Source organism: Typopeltis vanoorti, chromosome 20, assembly GCF_054136105.1.
Source record: "Typopeltis vanoorti isolate ZY-2024b chromosome 20, IOZ_Tvanoo_1.0, whole genome shotgun sequence".
Lineage (NCBI taxonomy): Eukaryota > Metazoa > Arthropoda > Arachnida > Uropygi > Thelyphonidae > Typopeltis > Typopeltis vanoorti.
The window spans coordinates 14,650,437-14,666,418 of record NC_143568.1 but is presented as its reverse complement, the minus strand read 5'-3'; the positions used below and the strand labels follow the sequence as shown (position 1 = coordinate 14,666,418).

General features: G+C 36.8%; 1 protein-coding gene across 1 annotated transcript in view; it reads right to left on the bottom strand.

Moving 5' to 3' along the window:
- LOC150095249 (protein FAM135A) overlaps nt 1–15,982 on the bottom strand; it is a 455,287-nt gene that overhangs the window by 351,404 nt on the left and 87,901 nt on the right. The window contains exon 6 of the mRNA XM_090409881.1: nt 13,067–13,240. Coding sequence (XP_090266007.1) covers nt 13,067–13,240 — 174 coding nt within the window. The remainder of the gene's footprint in view (nt 1–13,066; nt 13,241–15,982) is intronic.

Genomic DNA, 15,982 nt, shown 5'->3' with positions numbered 1-15,982 from the left:
GCCAACATCATCCAACATCTAAAAATGATGGCTTAGGCAATTAAAAAATTTCAGAGTACATGAAGTTGAAACACAGGTTGAATATCATCGGAGATGTGGGGATACTACAATGCTATATACCATTATATTCAACCAAACACAAGCACTGCAATACCAATTAAGGGAATACTGTGATGCTTATTTACTAAGGTCAGAAAAGTTAAAGGAAAAAGTTTATAACAATGCCTGGTTTCACAGCTTGGCCAAAAATTATGGAAATTGATGGGTGACAAAAAAGGATATCACAGGGCTTAGAATGTGAGGATAGTGTATTTTTAGGGAAGAGAGAGAGAGAGAAGAATGGGAGTATATATTGCTTATGATGGAAAGAAGATAAACTGCAATATAAAAATATATCGATAGAACAACAGGCTATTATACATGGGTAGGGAAAACAAGATAAAATATATATTTGACTGCTGTTACAGGACTGACGATGCAGAGGGAAATGGAAACAGATGAAATAAATGGAAATTAATGAGGATAAGATAAGTAAACCATTATGGAAGAGTTAAACACCGACTGGAAGGAACATATGGGAGGAAAGAAATTATGAACAACAGCGACACGTGAGATGGGCATTGAAATTATGGCTAAAGGCAAACTAAGAAGGCCAGTGTATTATGTCTGTTAGTTGGGTGCATTCTCTGGCTGAGTTGCATGTTTATAGATATGGAAACCCAAATTTTCTGGGAGGAAAAAAATTTTGCCATCTCTATGAGGCTTACAAACTGGGGACACCTGAAATAATATGCAATGGAGAGATTGGGGACAAGAATGTTGGATCTAGTGATAGTAACCCAGGATATGTCCATAACCAAGGCAGCTCACTTTTGTGTCCACTGGGAAGAGCCACCATACAGTCTTAACCTAGGGTATGGTCAGGCACATGAAGTTTCCAGTTTAGAAGGCATAAACATGGAGATATGAAGCAGATAATAATGACAAAGTTGGCAAATGGCTTGGAGCAACACCACAATATCAAAAAAGGAAAAATCATTATAATATATGGGAAATTAACAAAGATGTCAGAAGAAACCAATAGCAATATTAGACAGAATTTGCAGAGTGAGAAGAATAAATTAGGTGTAAGTTAAATGGATGAGTTGCATGAAAATGAAATCTTGTGGAAGAAATATAAAGAGAAATATATGAACAAGTTTATGAGCAATGGAAAGTGCAGCCAGAAGAGACTAGCATAATAAGGAAGGTAAACTTATATTAGGAGAGGAAATCAGCTAAACAAGCCAAATTAATCCCTAAGAATTCTTTTACTACACAATGATTAAAAAAAAAATATTGGATTATTCTGACCAACAAAGTTTCTTGTATATTAAATTAATTTAGGTGACTATATTTTGAGATGATGAATCCAAATCTGCAATTCAAAAAATTCCACCCTGTAAGTATTTTCTTTTTAAAGGTTTCAGATCTACTTGACAAAATTAACAAAATACTTAGAAAATATGGTGTGATTTATGCAGTTTGTGATGAAGGCAGGCCAAAATTTGGTAAGATGTACAAATCATGTGTACAGAATAACAATGAAATAAGGAGACAGCAAAACAACATAAACAAGTATAAGGGACGTTACACATTTGTGTATAAAAATTACCAAAAAGATCGCATTACAGAAATTGATACAATATACTTGAAAATATGGTCATATACCAGCATAAGTGAGAGCAACTATACAGAAAGAGAAAATGGTTTGAATGATAAAAAAAAATGAGGAATTATTTGTAGGAAGTGAGATCGCTAGGTTGCGTGCAGTGATACAAAATGCGCAGCAGCAATTAGAGCACCTGCAAAACTCTTTCCAGAGTGATTCGGCTAACATAAATAAACAGCGTAAGAGTGGGAGAGTTTCTGAAATGAAGGAAAGAGTGTTGTATGGTGACTCATTAAGAGGAGTGATAGATGGGAGTGTAACTAAATCGTACTTACCGGGTGCGAAATTTAAGGATGTAAGTGAGAGTATTAGAGTGCAAAAACAGAGGGTGAAAGAATTAATAACTGCGGCGGGTACGAATGAATTGAAAGGTGATAAATTTTTTATGAGAGAGGACTTGAAAGTATTGTTAAAGGTAGCGAAAGAAAAGAGTGACAGAGTTAAAATGGCGAGTCTGTTGCCGCGGTATGACAGAGAGGAGTTTAGAAGGAGTGCCATAATTGCAAATGACATTATGCGCAGGTTATGCAGACGGTGTGGTGTGGAATTCGTGGACGTGTGGAATGAGTTTGATGGGCGAAAGGACTTATGCAAGATGGATGGCCTGCATTTGAATGAACTTGGTGTGCGGAGACTGGAAAAAGTGTTGCTGAATGAAGTGAAAATGGATGTGCAGAATCAGGGAAACTAGAACTACCAAGGAGGGGGGGGGGGTGAGAGTGGATATGCAAACTTCAGTGAGACAGTTGAGTGTAAAAATGTATATAATGTACCCGAGCCAGCACTAAGGACAAAAAATGGAAATGGGACATTTAGAATGACGCATCAAGAGAGGGGTGGGACAAAGGGATCACTGCATTTCATGTATACTAATGCCAGGAGTATTAGGAACAAGAAGGAAGAATTTTGGGCCTTGATTGGCTCTTCCTGGCCACAGGTTATTGGAATTAGTGAAATATGGCTGAAGGAAGATGATATAGTTAGTGGGATAGAATGTGTAGGTTATAGTGTGTTCAGGAGGGACAGAGAGAATAAAATAGGGGGAGGGGTGTTATTGATGATAGCTGATGAATTGCAGCCAAGGAGAATTGAAGTTGTATTGCAGGATAGTGAAAGCAGCTCATTTGAGGCTATTTGGTATAACATTGAGACTGGCAGAATAAAATATACAGTTGGGTGCTGCTATAGACCAGGTGATGGAATAGATGGTGGAGATAGTATGCATAAACAAATTGATGAAATGAGTGGAAGGAGGGTAATTATTATGGGAGATTACAACTATGGTAACATTGATTGGAAGGAGGAGAGGACACATGTGAGGAAGGAAATGGATTTTATTCAATTATTAAGAGATAACTATCTGAGACAGCATGTAATTGAAAATACTAGGGGTGTGAGAGTGCTTGACCTGGTAATAGCATCTCACAATTTGACTGTAATGAATATGACCGTGTTGCCACCTATTGGTGAGAGTGATCATAAGGTCTTGACCTGGGAGGTGGCTAAAGGTGTGGAATTTTTGATTAAGACAGGGTATATGTGGAATTACCGTGCTGGCAAGTTTGACAAGCTTAGGAGATTGCTTGGATCAGTGCCATGGCATGTACAACTGCAAGGGCTGGACGTCGATAGAGCATGGGAAGTGGTCAAGGAGCATTTACAGGAGGTTATGGCTGATTGTATACCTAGGGTCCGAATAGTAAAACAAGTAAGGGTTAAATGGATGATTAATGCCATTAAGCTTGAGCTGCAAAAATAGAAACAACTGTGGAGGGAATTTAAAGAAAGGGGTGACCTGCAGGCACACGAACGGTATAAAGTGCAGGCCAGAAGGGTAACGAGTGTGGTAAAAACAGCAAAAGCCGATCATGAAAGGAAACTAGCTATGCAAGCAAAAGAGAATCCCAAACAGTTCTTTCAATATGCTGCAAGCAAGAAAAAAACTGTACATGGCAAAATGATTTTAAGGAATGATGATGGTAAGGAGGTCACTGAACCAGTCGATATAGTGGAGTTACTGAGCATGCACTTTGCAAAAGTATATCATCCAGGTGGTGACATTGAAAAAATGAAGGAACCATTAGTTTATACGGAAATTGTGATGAATGAAGTGGAGGTGAATAGTCTATTACAGAACCTTAATGTGAATACATTTGTGGGATGGATGGTATACCGGCATGGGTCCTGCGTGAAGTGGCCAAGGAATTATCAGTGCCCTTGACCATGTTGTTTAATCTGAGTCTCGGGTCTGGTTTAGTCCTGAAGGCGTGGAAAGGGGAAAATAGTTTCACTGCATAAAGGAGGATGCAAGACTATGGTGGCAAATTACCAACCGATCAGCATATCAGGAGTCATTGTCAAGGTCTTGGAGAAAGTAGTCAAGGGAAAAATACAGGAATGGATTGATGAAAATGAGATACTGTACAGGGGACAGCATGGTTTTGTGAAGGGTATATCATGCCTCAGTAACTTGCTCAAGTTTTATAACAAGGTGACGGCAGAACTGGATAAGGGAAATGGGTTTACAGTGATACTGTTGCACCTGGCAAAAGCGTTTGACAGGATACCACATGGAATTCTAATCCGTAAACTACAACATATGGGAATGGATATAGGGTTGGTGAGATGGATAGGTGGGTGGTTGATGGAGAGATATCAAAGAGTAGTTTATTCAGGAGTAGAGTCCAAAAGACGGCCTGTGACTAGTGGTGTGCCGCAGGGTTCTGTTCTTGGACCACCGCTGTTTAATCTGTTCATTAACGATATAAGGAAGGATCTAAGTGGAACAGTTCATTTGTTCGCTGATGATGCAAAATTGGGTAAGGCGATAGTGAATGCAAAAGATATCAAAATCTTGCAGAATGACTTGGATAGATTGGAGTTCTGGGCTAAGGAGAATGGATGTCAATTTAATGTGACAAAATGTAAGGTTATGCATTTTGGGGTGAAAAGATTAGCAGCAGTATACCACATTGGTGGAACTGTACTCCAAGAGATTGATGAGGCCAGGGACTTGGGAGTGTTGGTGGATAGAGAGATGAAGTTTAGGGGGCACATTGCAAAAGTAGCTAAATCAGCTCATCAACTCACCTGGTTGTTGAAAAATACCTTGACGAGCAGAGACAAGCAAGTTATTGTACCTCTGTACCGAGCCCTGATAAGACCTCATCTCGACTACTGTGCCCAGATTTGGTCACCTCGGTTCCTTCTTGATGGGGAGGAGGTGAAGAGGATCCAGAGGTGAGGGACTAAGATGATAGCAGGTCTATGGAATGAACCATATGAGAACAGGTTGAAGATTTGTGGGTTGCAGAAACTAGTTGATAGGCGGAAGAGGGGAGATATGATTGTGACATTCAAATTGCTGAAAGGATTCTATAGGATTAATTCAGAGGATATTTTTGCGATCAGGACTGGTGGTGGGAGAACTAGGGGACACCTATGGAAGCTGGGCAAGAGTGTGGTTAGCAGTGGTGTTAGAGCTGGATTCTTTACTTTTAGAGTGGTAAATGAATGGAATAAGCTGCCAGAGTCAATTGTGGGTGCTATGACAGTGAGCGAGTTCAAGGCAAGGTATGATAAATACTGTGAGAATGTCAAATAGTTGTGTGGACATGATGTTTAGGGCCTTCCTCGATGATCTAAGGATTCCCCTGGAGTAGCCTGAAATAATAATAATAATAATGATGATGATGTATGATTCCCTCTAATGACTAAACAGGACTGACAGCAGTGGATTATGCTCAATATAAGGGAGTCTAAGATTCTATGGCAACAAATGTCATTCTTTCACCTAAGCAGACTAGCGCACCAAGTAACTGAGGGAGTGAATGTCAGTATGCAGTGTGATGCACAAGAATTTAAGTCTGTGACTGTGCTGGCACAGCAGTCATTGGATATCTTCAGTTTCAAGATATTCCACCACTTGAACTCTATGGGAAATAGCACTGCCCTACGTGGAAAAAAAATCTGGACCAACCACATCTACTATAAAGTTGCACACAGGACTCTGTTCTTGGTACCTCTGTGCAGTTACAGTATTCCTATCAAAAATGTCAAAGGAGACAACCAATGATCATTATTCCACCTCACACAAGAACACTGCTTCCACCATAAGTGTCCCTTTCTCCAATGTTGAAGGGATCATACTGTATTCATTCTCTCTACAGATCAAACATCTAGAATCCATCTTCAGGCTAAAATGGGATTCAGTGAACAGAACTGTACCCAATTTGTCAGGGCTTTTTAGTCACATGTTTGTGATGCACTTTAGACAAGCTGTGCAGTAGTTTATAATTAATGGGATACAAACCACTAGCTTCATTGCATAGTTCACTTGAACTGAGCTTTCTTAACACAGTTCGGTTGAAAATTTTTTCACCTGTGGCTGCAGCAACCTCAAGAGACAGTTAGTGACAGCATATAACATTTCATCTTGCTGCTCAAGCCAGATAGCAGTCTATCCTGGTTGAGTTGGCTGACCTTGGGCAACCTTGGCAAGTTCTTCTTGTTATGGTTCATGTGCAAAGATGCCATTTCATGATATAATTAAGCTAACATGCCACCTTTGCCTGCAACTGCCTAGCTTCAAATCGTTCAACAATCTGCCACCTGAAAGAATCATCTCAACAATGATGAGTTGTGATCCTGAAGATACTGGAGATGTGGCCAACCCATTGAGCCCCACATATCTCCGAGCCAAAAAATGGAGATGGAATGATGTGGTGTTTTTATAGGAATGAGTAATTTGCATCATGTGCAGATCTGTTGAGTAGCAGATCAATTTCTATTGAATGCTTCCTATTATATCCAATATTCATCAATATTCAGATATTCCAGCACAGATGAATAATAAACTTCTGCTTCCATGTGCAGATAGTCATTTCATTCAATCAAAACATTTATGAAGTTGTTAACAAGCTTCATGTGAATGAACAGAAAAATGAATGAATGAATGAGCAAAATCAATAACTTGAATCTCATTTTCAACAATGGAAGTAATTAGCTCTAGAATAAAAATTTCTGTTCTTAAAAAAAAAAATAAAAAAAAAAAAAAATTAGGCTGAGGATTTTTTTTTTTTTGCATTTTCCTCCCAATAGTAACCCTTCTATGAGGTAATTTATTCCTACATGCTCCATTGCATTATAATGCTTATATTACATGTAGCTTATAAGTACTGATTAACATTTCTATTTATTAGGTATAGTTTCTGGGAAAATTCCCATGCTACTCCTCTTAAACAATATTATTATAATTACGGCTATTATAGCCTGTTTTTGTTTAGGAGCATCCCTTATTTCAAATACATTGGCTATAATTACTCAAAAAAAAAAAAGGGGGGGGGGGAACTATCCACAAGAGGTTAGTCAACCTATAGTATACGAGTATCACAGATGGGCAAAAAGGAACTTGCTCATATTTGACTTGGACAATTGTGGGAAACATAAGGTAGAAGAATAAAGCAATAGTAAAAGATGAACAAAGAGGAGGAGAAATTTGTTCTGTGGATTTGGAGTTCAAATGTGTGAGAGAGTGCTGATTAACTGCTGCATGCATTTCAATGGAGGTGACAGGGTGGAGGAATTACTAATACCAATTCTGATGAACAGTGCCTGTAAAAGTATTGCAGAAGATGCAAGCAGCAGAAACTACACAGCTGTATGATAGTGAGTGAAGTGTATTAATGAGAGAGGGGTCATTAATCAATCTAACTAATCTTTTCTGTAGAGAGACTATTTTTAGAAGCCCTTAGGGGTATGCTGCTCTCATATCTGGAGCCATGTAACACCTCATGTGAAAGAGAAAACCTATTTATGCATCCAGATGAGGCAATATTTACAATATGATTGTAATATGAGGCTAGAGCAAAGAAGATAAATCCCATCTTGAACAGAGATTTGGGCATTGTCAAAAGTGAGACTGGAAGAAAAGGGATCATTTTTTGTAAGAAATATTTTTGGCAAAGTTGTGTTTTGCTAGCAATGAAACTGACAAAGTTATCAAATTCCCATTGAAGAATGTTTTGGAGATTGGAATTGCAGGTAATCAAGGTTGAGGTTCTAGAGGTGATTGCAATTTGCAAAAAAGGAAGATTTATTATTATTATTATTTGACACCTCCAGGGAGCCAAAGACTCACCGAGGGAGGGCACCTGCTCTACAACTCTGTCTCCATCACTCAATCCACCAACTAACCGCAACTACACCAACACCATCTACCACCACTACTAGTACTTCCAGAGACAAACCTCCATGCCCACGGTGGGATTCAAACCAGCAGCCTTTTGGATGCAGAGCGAATACGCTAACCACTCGGCCAGCTGGCCGATTGGTTAGCATATCAAATGAAAAGGAGTGCAATGCATAAGAATATAGAAGATAAATAAAGAAGGTGACAAAATGTTCTGAAGGCTAGTCAAAAAGCTTGGAAATAGAGAAAAGAGTACTGTACAAGGGATCAAATACGATAAAAGTGACATGAAAAATGGAAGAAAAAGATGTCCTAGATATCTAGAGTAATTACGTTGAAAGACTGCTAAACAAAACAGTGACAGAACAGTAGTAGGAAATTTTCAAGATGAATGAAACAGAAGCACATAGAAAATGCTAGAAAGACAGCTAGAAATGATATTTGACCAGAAATGCTCAAATATACAGAGATATAAGTTTTGCAGTGGCTACACTGCATAATTCAGAGGGCCTGGTCAGAGGGTTGAATCCCAGATGATAGGAGTAGAGCTCTCATAGTTCCCATCTATAAAAAAGGGAATAACGCTGAATGTGAGAATTACAGAGGAATTTCTCTACTGAGTGTTCCTGGTAAAATTTATGCAAGCTTACTTGAAAAGAGGCTAAGAATAAATGTGGAAGAAAAAACCTGATCTTTACAACCTCTGTTTGGCCTGAACCTAGAAGTTGTTAATATGAGATTTTTTATTTATAACAAACAGTTGAGAAATCATGAGAATATAACAAGAATCTGTAAAGTGAACATTAGATCCAGTATTATTTCAAAGTCTAATGTAGAAACTGAAAGTTTTGTAACTTAAGTTGACCAGAGAGGTTATAGGAATACACTCCTAGCATTCATATGATGCCTTAGCATGGCCCACTCAGAAGACCTAGGTCTTCTGAGTGGGCCATGGTTTAGTCCATTTTGATAAGGTTTCACCAGCCTGAGAGCAGTTTCAAACTGGTTGGTTCTCCTCAGAGACCAGACAGAACCCTTAAGTGCATTCCTTAAGAGAGAAAAAACTCTAGTTCATTACTAAGGAACTTGAAATGTCAGAGAAATTCATTTTTCGTCAGTGAACTCTCTGTCAGTATGTAAATACTTTTACATACTGACCAAGAGTTTGCTTATGAAAAATACAATTCTTCTGACATTTCAAGTTCCTTAGTACTGAACTAGAGTTTTTGCTCTCTTAAGGCTTCTGTCTGGTCCCTGAGGAGAACCAACCAGTTTGAAACAGCTGTCAGGCAAGTGAAAGCTTATCAAAATGGACTAACAAAAGGCAAATATATAGACACTTGGACAGCACCTATGTCTTCCGAGTAGTCTGCACTAAGGCAACACGTGATTGCCAGGGAGATGCATTCCTGTAAGCTCTCTGGACAACTTACTTTATGAAACTTTCATAGTTTCTACATTCAGCTTTGAAATAATGGTGGATCTAATATTCACTTTACTCATATAATTTAACATCACCAAACTGAAGCCTTTTGGCTCTTTACTTTAGTAAAAATATGTACTTAAGTTTTGTAGATTTGGAAAAGGCATACAACAAGTGCCCAGAGAAAATATTTACAAAAAATATTACAATTATATGGGCTAAATGGAATATTATACAGAGTAATACATAATCTATATTTAAGTTGTAAGTCAGCAGTTAGAATTGAAGGAAATACAGGAAGATGATTTGATGTAAAATCCAGCGTAAGTAAGACAAGGACGCACATTATCTCCATTTTTATTCAACATCTATAAGGATCACAATAATGAAAGAAAGTGGCATTAAACCTGATATTAGAATTAAAGATATCAAATTTATCTCTTTGCTTTGTGCAGATGATGTTGTACTCCTAAACACATCCAGTGCAAGTCTCCAGAATTCTCTAACTGAATTGAACTGAGATGTAGCAAAATTAGCATGGAAATCAGCAATAAAATCAAAATTATGAAAACAGGCAGGAACATTGAAAACTTCATCTGCGTTATTCTCAGTGGAGAACCTATAGAATAAGTAAAATGTTTCAGCTATTTAGGCACAGTTTTTATTGAAGATGTCAAATTAAGCTTGGAAACAGACAACAGAAGATGGTACAATGGGAAGACAGTTGAATAAATTTTAATTTATGGATCTGAGAGTTAGGTTAATATCTGCACCAGATATTGACCAAAGATTAGAGACCACAGATATGAGAGTTCTGCGCAAATTTAGGAACCTGAATAGATGGCATCAGTGTCAGAATCATTAAAAATGAAGATATTAGGAAGGCACCTGACATTATTGACATTCCAGAATGTGTGAGCAGGGCCAATCTAAGGTAGCATGGTTACTTAAGCAAAATGGAAGAAGAAAGATTAGCAAAACAGGTGTTTGATGCTATATGGGTTGATTCAGTCAGAAGCACCTCAGAAGAATGAAATGTTATATATGACAATACTGAAGTACTGATAAATAATAGACCAATTTGGAGGAAAATTATTCATAGGAGATCAATAATAATGTAAACTTAACTGTGTAGTGCTGTCATAGTAGCCTGAGCATCCCTTTAGGATACATATCAGGAAATTCATGATGATGCAATGTGTAATCAGTGAAACTATGCACTGGACTGGCAGTCAACTGGAGTAATAGAAAGAAGAGTGAGTGAAAGAAAAGGGACTTATAGAATCCAGCATTAATTGCATTGTTGGAAAATAATGAAGTGTGTCTGGTCAGAAAGCTGGCAATCCAACTGCAAAGTCAGTGGCAAACCAAATAATGGGAGCTTGTTCAGCAGACCTTTGTGCAGACCTGGTCAAGCCTTGGCAATATCAAGGACAACAACTTGAGATTCATGAAATTTTTCAAGGGTATTTGACCAGAGATAGGTGACATAAGCAGATCCCCCATTGATCAACAGTGATGAAAACTATACTAGCAGTGTGCTGCCACCAAGCTTCTTCCACGCTTTACTTAGAAGAGAAAAATTTCGTAGGTTGTTCAAGGAGTCTTTCGAGGTAATTTGCTCGCAAGGCACACTAAATAGAAACCACTTTTGACATCTGGAAGTCATTAATTAGTATAAATAATATTTACAACCTCCCCTGTGCTATTTTTTCTAATTCAAAGAAATAACTATTGGGAAACATCTGAGTTTTTTCATTGCCTTTTGTGTTAAGTATCCTCCTAAGATACTGTCAGCATTACAGGCAGTAAAATAAGTTGGAGAAACATTAATCTTTAATGCAAAAAAAGGTCTATAAGTCCAACCTGGTTAATTATTAAAATCAATCTGTTTAGATGATAAAAATAATAAAAGTTCAATATCTATACAACAGACCTCTACAGCTCAGTCAGTTTCAATTAAGTCCTTTGGCTGGAAATACTTGGGTTCAAATCCCAAGGCACAGAAAACCTTTATCAGGGCATTTCAAATGAAGGCAAGTTAGCTGGTCTCGTATGGAAGAAGTAGGATTTTTTTCTTAAAAAAAAAATCCTACTCCCAGAAACTCTGGTTTTTTTATCCTACAAAACAGAAAAACCAGCCATGATTTAACAGATATAGCAGAAATGCAGATAGAATCAACTGTTTATGCAGTTAATCCTATCTGCATTTCTAAGTTTATAAGAAGTTAAGCTGCTTGATTATGACTGGGCATGGAACAGGATAGGATCTACACTACACAGTCACTCTAGGGCTACCAACCATGCCAATGATTCAGATTGTTTCATTTAGCAAGGGGAGGGTAAAAAAACTATTACACAGAGATGGATTTAAATCTAGGAGAATGTTTTTGGAATCTGCTACAACTCCACGACATTCCTGTAACCTAAATAATATGGAAGCCTCAAAAACCTAAGAGATTATTATTATGAGAATGTCAACCCAATGAGCAAAATCTTTTTACCATGCCTAAAGAAAGTACCAGTTAGGACTGTAGGATAACACCATTTTGTACTTAGTATGTGTTTGCCTTTCCTTTGTACCTGCAGCTCAGTCGCTTGCACCAGCATATTCATATCTTTGAACCTATGATGATGCCTTAGTGACCAAGAGCAAAATACTGGCTTCCATTACATAAGAACATGAGTGACAATCTGCATTGACTCCATACAAAGAATGGAGAGATACAAACAAAAAGAAGACACCTTGGTCTTCCAGGGCATTCTTTTATAATACAACATTCCATCAGATCTGATCTTAAGATCAGCTAAAATAAAATTAATAATACACAAGTCTTAGTTTGGAACAAGAAGTTAAATAATCAGCTGAAGGTTTGTTAATGCACTTAAATTCCAATGATTTGCTCTTGTGCTTATATAATCAATTCTCTGTGTGTGTGTGTGTGTGTGTGTGTGTGTGTGTGTGTGTGTGTGTGTGTGTGTGTGTGTGTGTGTGTGTGTGTGTGTGTGTGTGTTATATACAAGAGTTGCACTGCTTAGTCAAATGCAGCTATGCATGTGTACTTATTTTTCTTGAGTGTGTTTACTTTACTGAGAAAGTAAATTATATTGCTAAGTAAGAGAATGATGCAAATAATTTACAAGAACTACAATTTGATAACAATAGTATGTGGGGGGGGGTCAAAAATGGAAGTTATGGCACAACCTACGAAATTAATAATTTATTTGTTGCACAAGAGGATAATAGAGAATTTGAATCATTAAGAAGCACTCATCCCAATTTCTCATTTTTTTTTTTCTTTTCAGTCTACCACAACACACAAGAAAGCATTCCAAAATAAACAGCAAATTAGTGCCAGGTGTGTGGGGGGGGGGAGTTAAAAAAAGAATCTGCTGATGTTTGTAAACAAGTATAAATAACAAAAATAATGATAGATATGAATTCATCTTTGTCTTTTTCTTTTCTTTTTTGTTAGTTCTGTTATAAAGAGAAAAGTTAAACATTCAGTTTTTATAAAACATATTACAGAAGGACAATAAGTATACAAATAAAGAAATAAATAAAAACACAAGAACTTAAACAATCTAGCTGAAATTTGTTGGTCTTCCATTCTAAACAACAGAAATATATATATTAAAAACAAAAAAATAAAATAAAATAAATAACTAGTAAAATTACAGTTAGACATGACTGACATATCAATATATACAACTAAATATATTCTTATCAACTTGAACTTACCTGAGATAAGGCTGACACAAGGCCAGGATGGAGGCATGGATGGTGAGAGTAACAGCACAAAGATGAAAATAATCAAAGAGTACAGGAAGATTATGATGGAGTCCCTTTGCAGGATCCAAGTGCAACTGAAGAATTCGAGTACTAACGCATTGAATGGAATTATGTTGGTCAGGCCTACAAGGTAACAAAAATCAATGTTACTTATATTTGATATCTTGGAAAATCATAACAATAAAATGAGCAGAATTAAGTAGTGATCTAAGATAATTTTTACATTTCTTATACTGAAATTTGAACTATTTTGGAATCATCATTAATTTTAAGAGAAATTAATATTCAAACACTGTGGTAAAAAGAGATACAAATCTGCAACAGCAAGACAAGAAGGAAGGCTACTGATATAAATTACAAAGCACCACTTTGGTTGCAGTATACATTTTTGACTTTCTTCCAAATACTCAGGGAGAGAAGGGGGGGGGAGATCACTCTTTCTGACAGCAGTCTTAATTTTAGTATGAGTATTTAAAGGATGTGAGACACTTTCATATGATGCATTCTTTAATCAACAAAGAGAGCACAATCTAAGATCACTGATACAAATGATTTGTAGCAAATCAGAAACACTCCAAATCACGTTTCAATCTGTCACAGTGACCCAATGTTAAGTAACCTATACAGCATTTTTTAAACCAGCAAAAATTTTTCAACGACTGGCATTAATTTTAAACAACAAATTTTATTACTATTACAGAGGTATCTTCAGTAAGTCTGAAGAGTCATCACAGGAAGCCCATGCTAACCACATACCTCCTCAATAAACTCATTTCTTCCCTTGCAAACCATTTGTGACCATTTCTGGCAATTCATTCTACTCATCCTCCACTCCTAGCAAAAAAATCTTGTCCTTCCCTTGTTAACAATACTGGAAAACAAATTTTGCAATACATACTGAAAAATTTCTTTGGATCTATCCTATCTATCCTAAAACACTTTTTAGTAACATATGTTTCTATTATGACCCATTTTTTCTACCTATTAATCAAACTTCATAACCAATAAACCTCTCCATAACCAATAAAAACTGAAGATAGATATCTTCATAGGAAGAACTTAACAGATCTCCACTGTCTTAGATCATTCTCTCTTTCTATCTCTCCTGTCAACATGTTCGAGTAATCCTTTGCACTATTTTGCTCACTTTTGCAATATACACAGTGGAAAAAACCTTCCTACAAGTATCTCTCATCTAGTGTTTTAAAGTATGATGACACACCATTATGCTACTTGTATACAAAAATACTTTTGCCATTGATTCAGTATCTCCAGAGGTCTGGCTTCAACTAATGAGACCTTGTTCCTGATGCTACTGGCATTCATGAAGTGAATCTCCTTGCTTCTTGTAATAAGCATCCCATTAGATTCGAGACCTGAGTATATTTGGCATTTTTGATCACTCCCATTCACTCACAACAATAAGGCAGCTTGCACACTGGTCATTCACATGATTATTCACTTGTTTCAAGGGACACCTGCATTCTCCCTAACGGTTCTAGTCCAAGTGAACCACACATTCCCCAGATACCTAACTCCAAACTAATCAAGTACAATTCATCAGTCATAACCACTTGCTTGCTTGGCTGGCTGAGTGGTTAAATGTAGCCACTCTCCAGCCAAAAAGCTGTGGATTCAAATCCCACTGTGGGCATGGATGTTTGTGATTGTCTGTGAAAATACTAGTGGTGGTGGGCAGTAGATGGCATTGGTGTAGATGATGCGATTCGCTGTAGTTGGTGGATTGAGTGATCGAGACTGAGAGTTGTGGAGTAGGTGCCCTTCCATAAGCCTTTGGACTCCTTGGAGGTGTCCCATAATAATAATAATATCATCCAAGTCACACAGTTACACATCATTTTTCTTGTACAAACCTATACATTGACTAAAATATAATCATGGCCCTTTACACACTTTTACTTTCATATTGTATTGACATTTTCATGCCTTTCATCAATTACAGTTATCACATAGTATACTTCTTTTTACAAAACCTGCAGTTCTGGCACTTTTGAAACACTTCTAGACCTAGAAAACTCACTTATCATTCTGTCTTTCCATGTGCCACCATCAGTAAAAAATACATCTCTCTCTCTCACACAAAAAAAAAGCTACTAATAAACTATCACAATATTGTCAATTATTCCCACCCCCTCCCAAAAAGCACTTTTTTTCTGCAGTGTGCTAACTGTAACATTAGTACATTGCTTAACTTTTGACTACCATTAGCATCCTTATACATATAACAGGCAATTCAAAATCATAAGTTCATATTTTGGGTAATCTCAGCAATTACAAAATTCCTACTTTTCCCTCAAAAACAATGACATACTAAACAAACAATCAATAAACAAAGTAACTAATAATGTACCCATCGTGTATATGCATATTTTAAATTGCATATGAAAGGAATAGTTAAACAAAATGTCCAAACTCAGTTTTACAAGTGAAATAGATATGGCTGATAAGTTTTCATTAATCATAGCAGAAGGCTATATAGAGGTACAAAAAAAAAATCACAAAAATTAAATACTCTTCAGAAATGTACATCACAAAGGTGTAGCATTCATGCACTGAACTTCTGTGTTACTGATTTCCCAGAATTAGCTACTACTTAATATACTACCAGAAGCTTGAGTAAAAAAAAAAAGCAATGAGTAACAATTAAGCCAGAAAATAGAAATGATTAAATTGAGCAGGAATTTGTCAGGTTAAAAAATTCATTCATTTCCCTCCCTTACTTTTAATATTTATATCTCCAGTCAGGATCATATTTCTCTTCTCGGCTAACTTATATCTGTAATCTTTCCTATCACAAATACATTAAATCCATATTTATTTATTTCATATCCAAACACAAGTGGT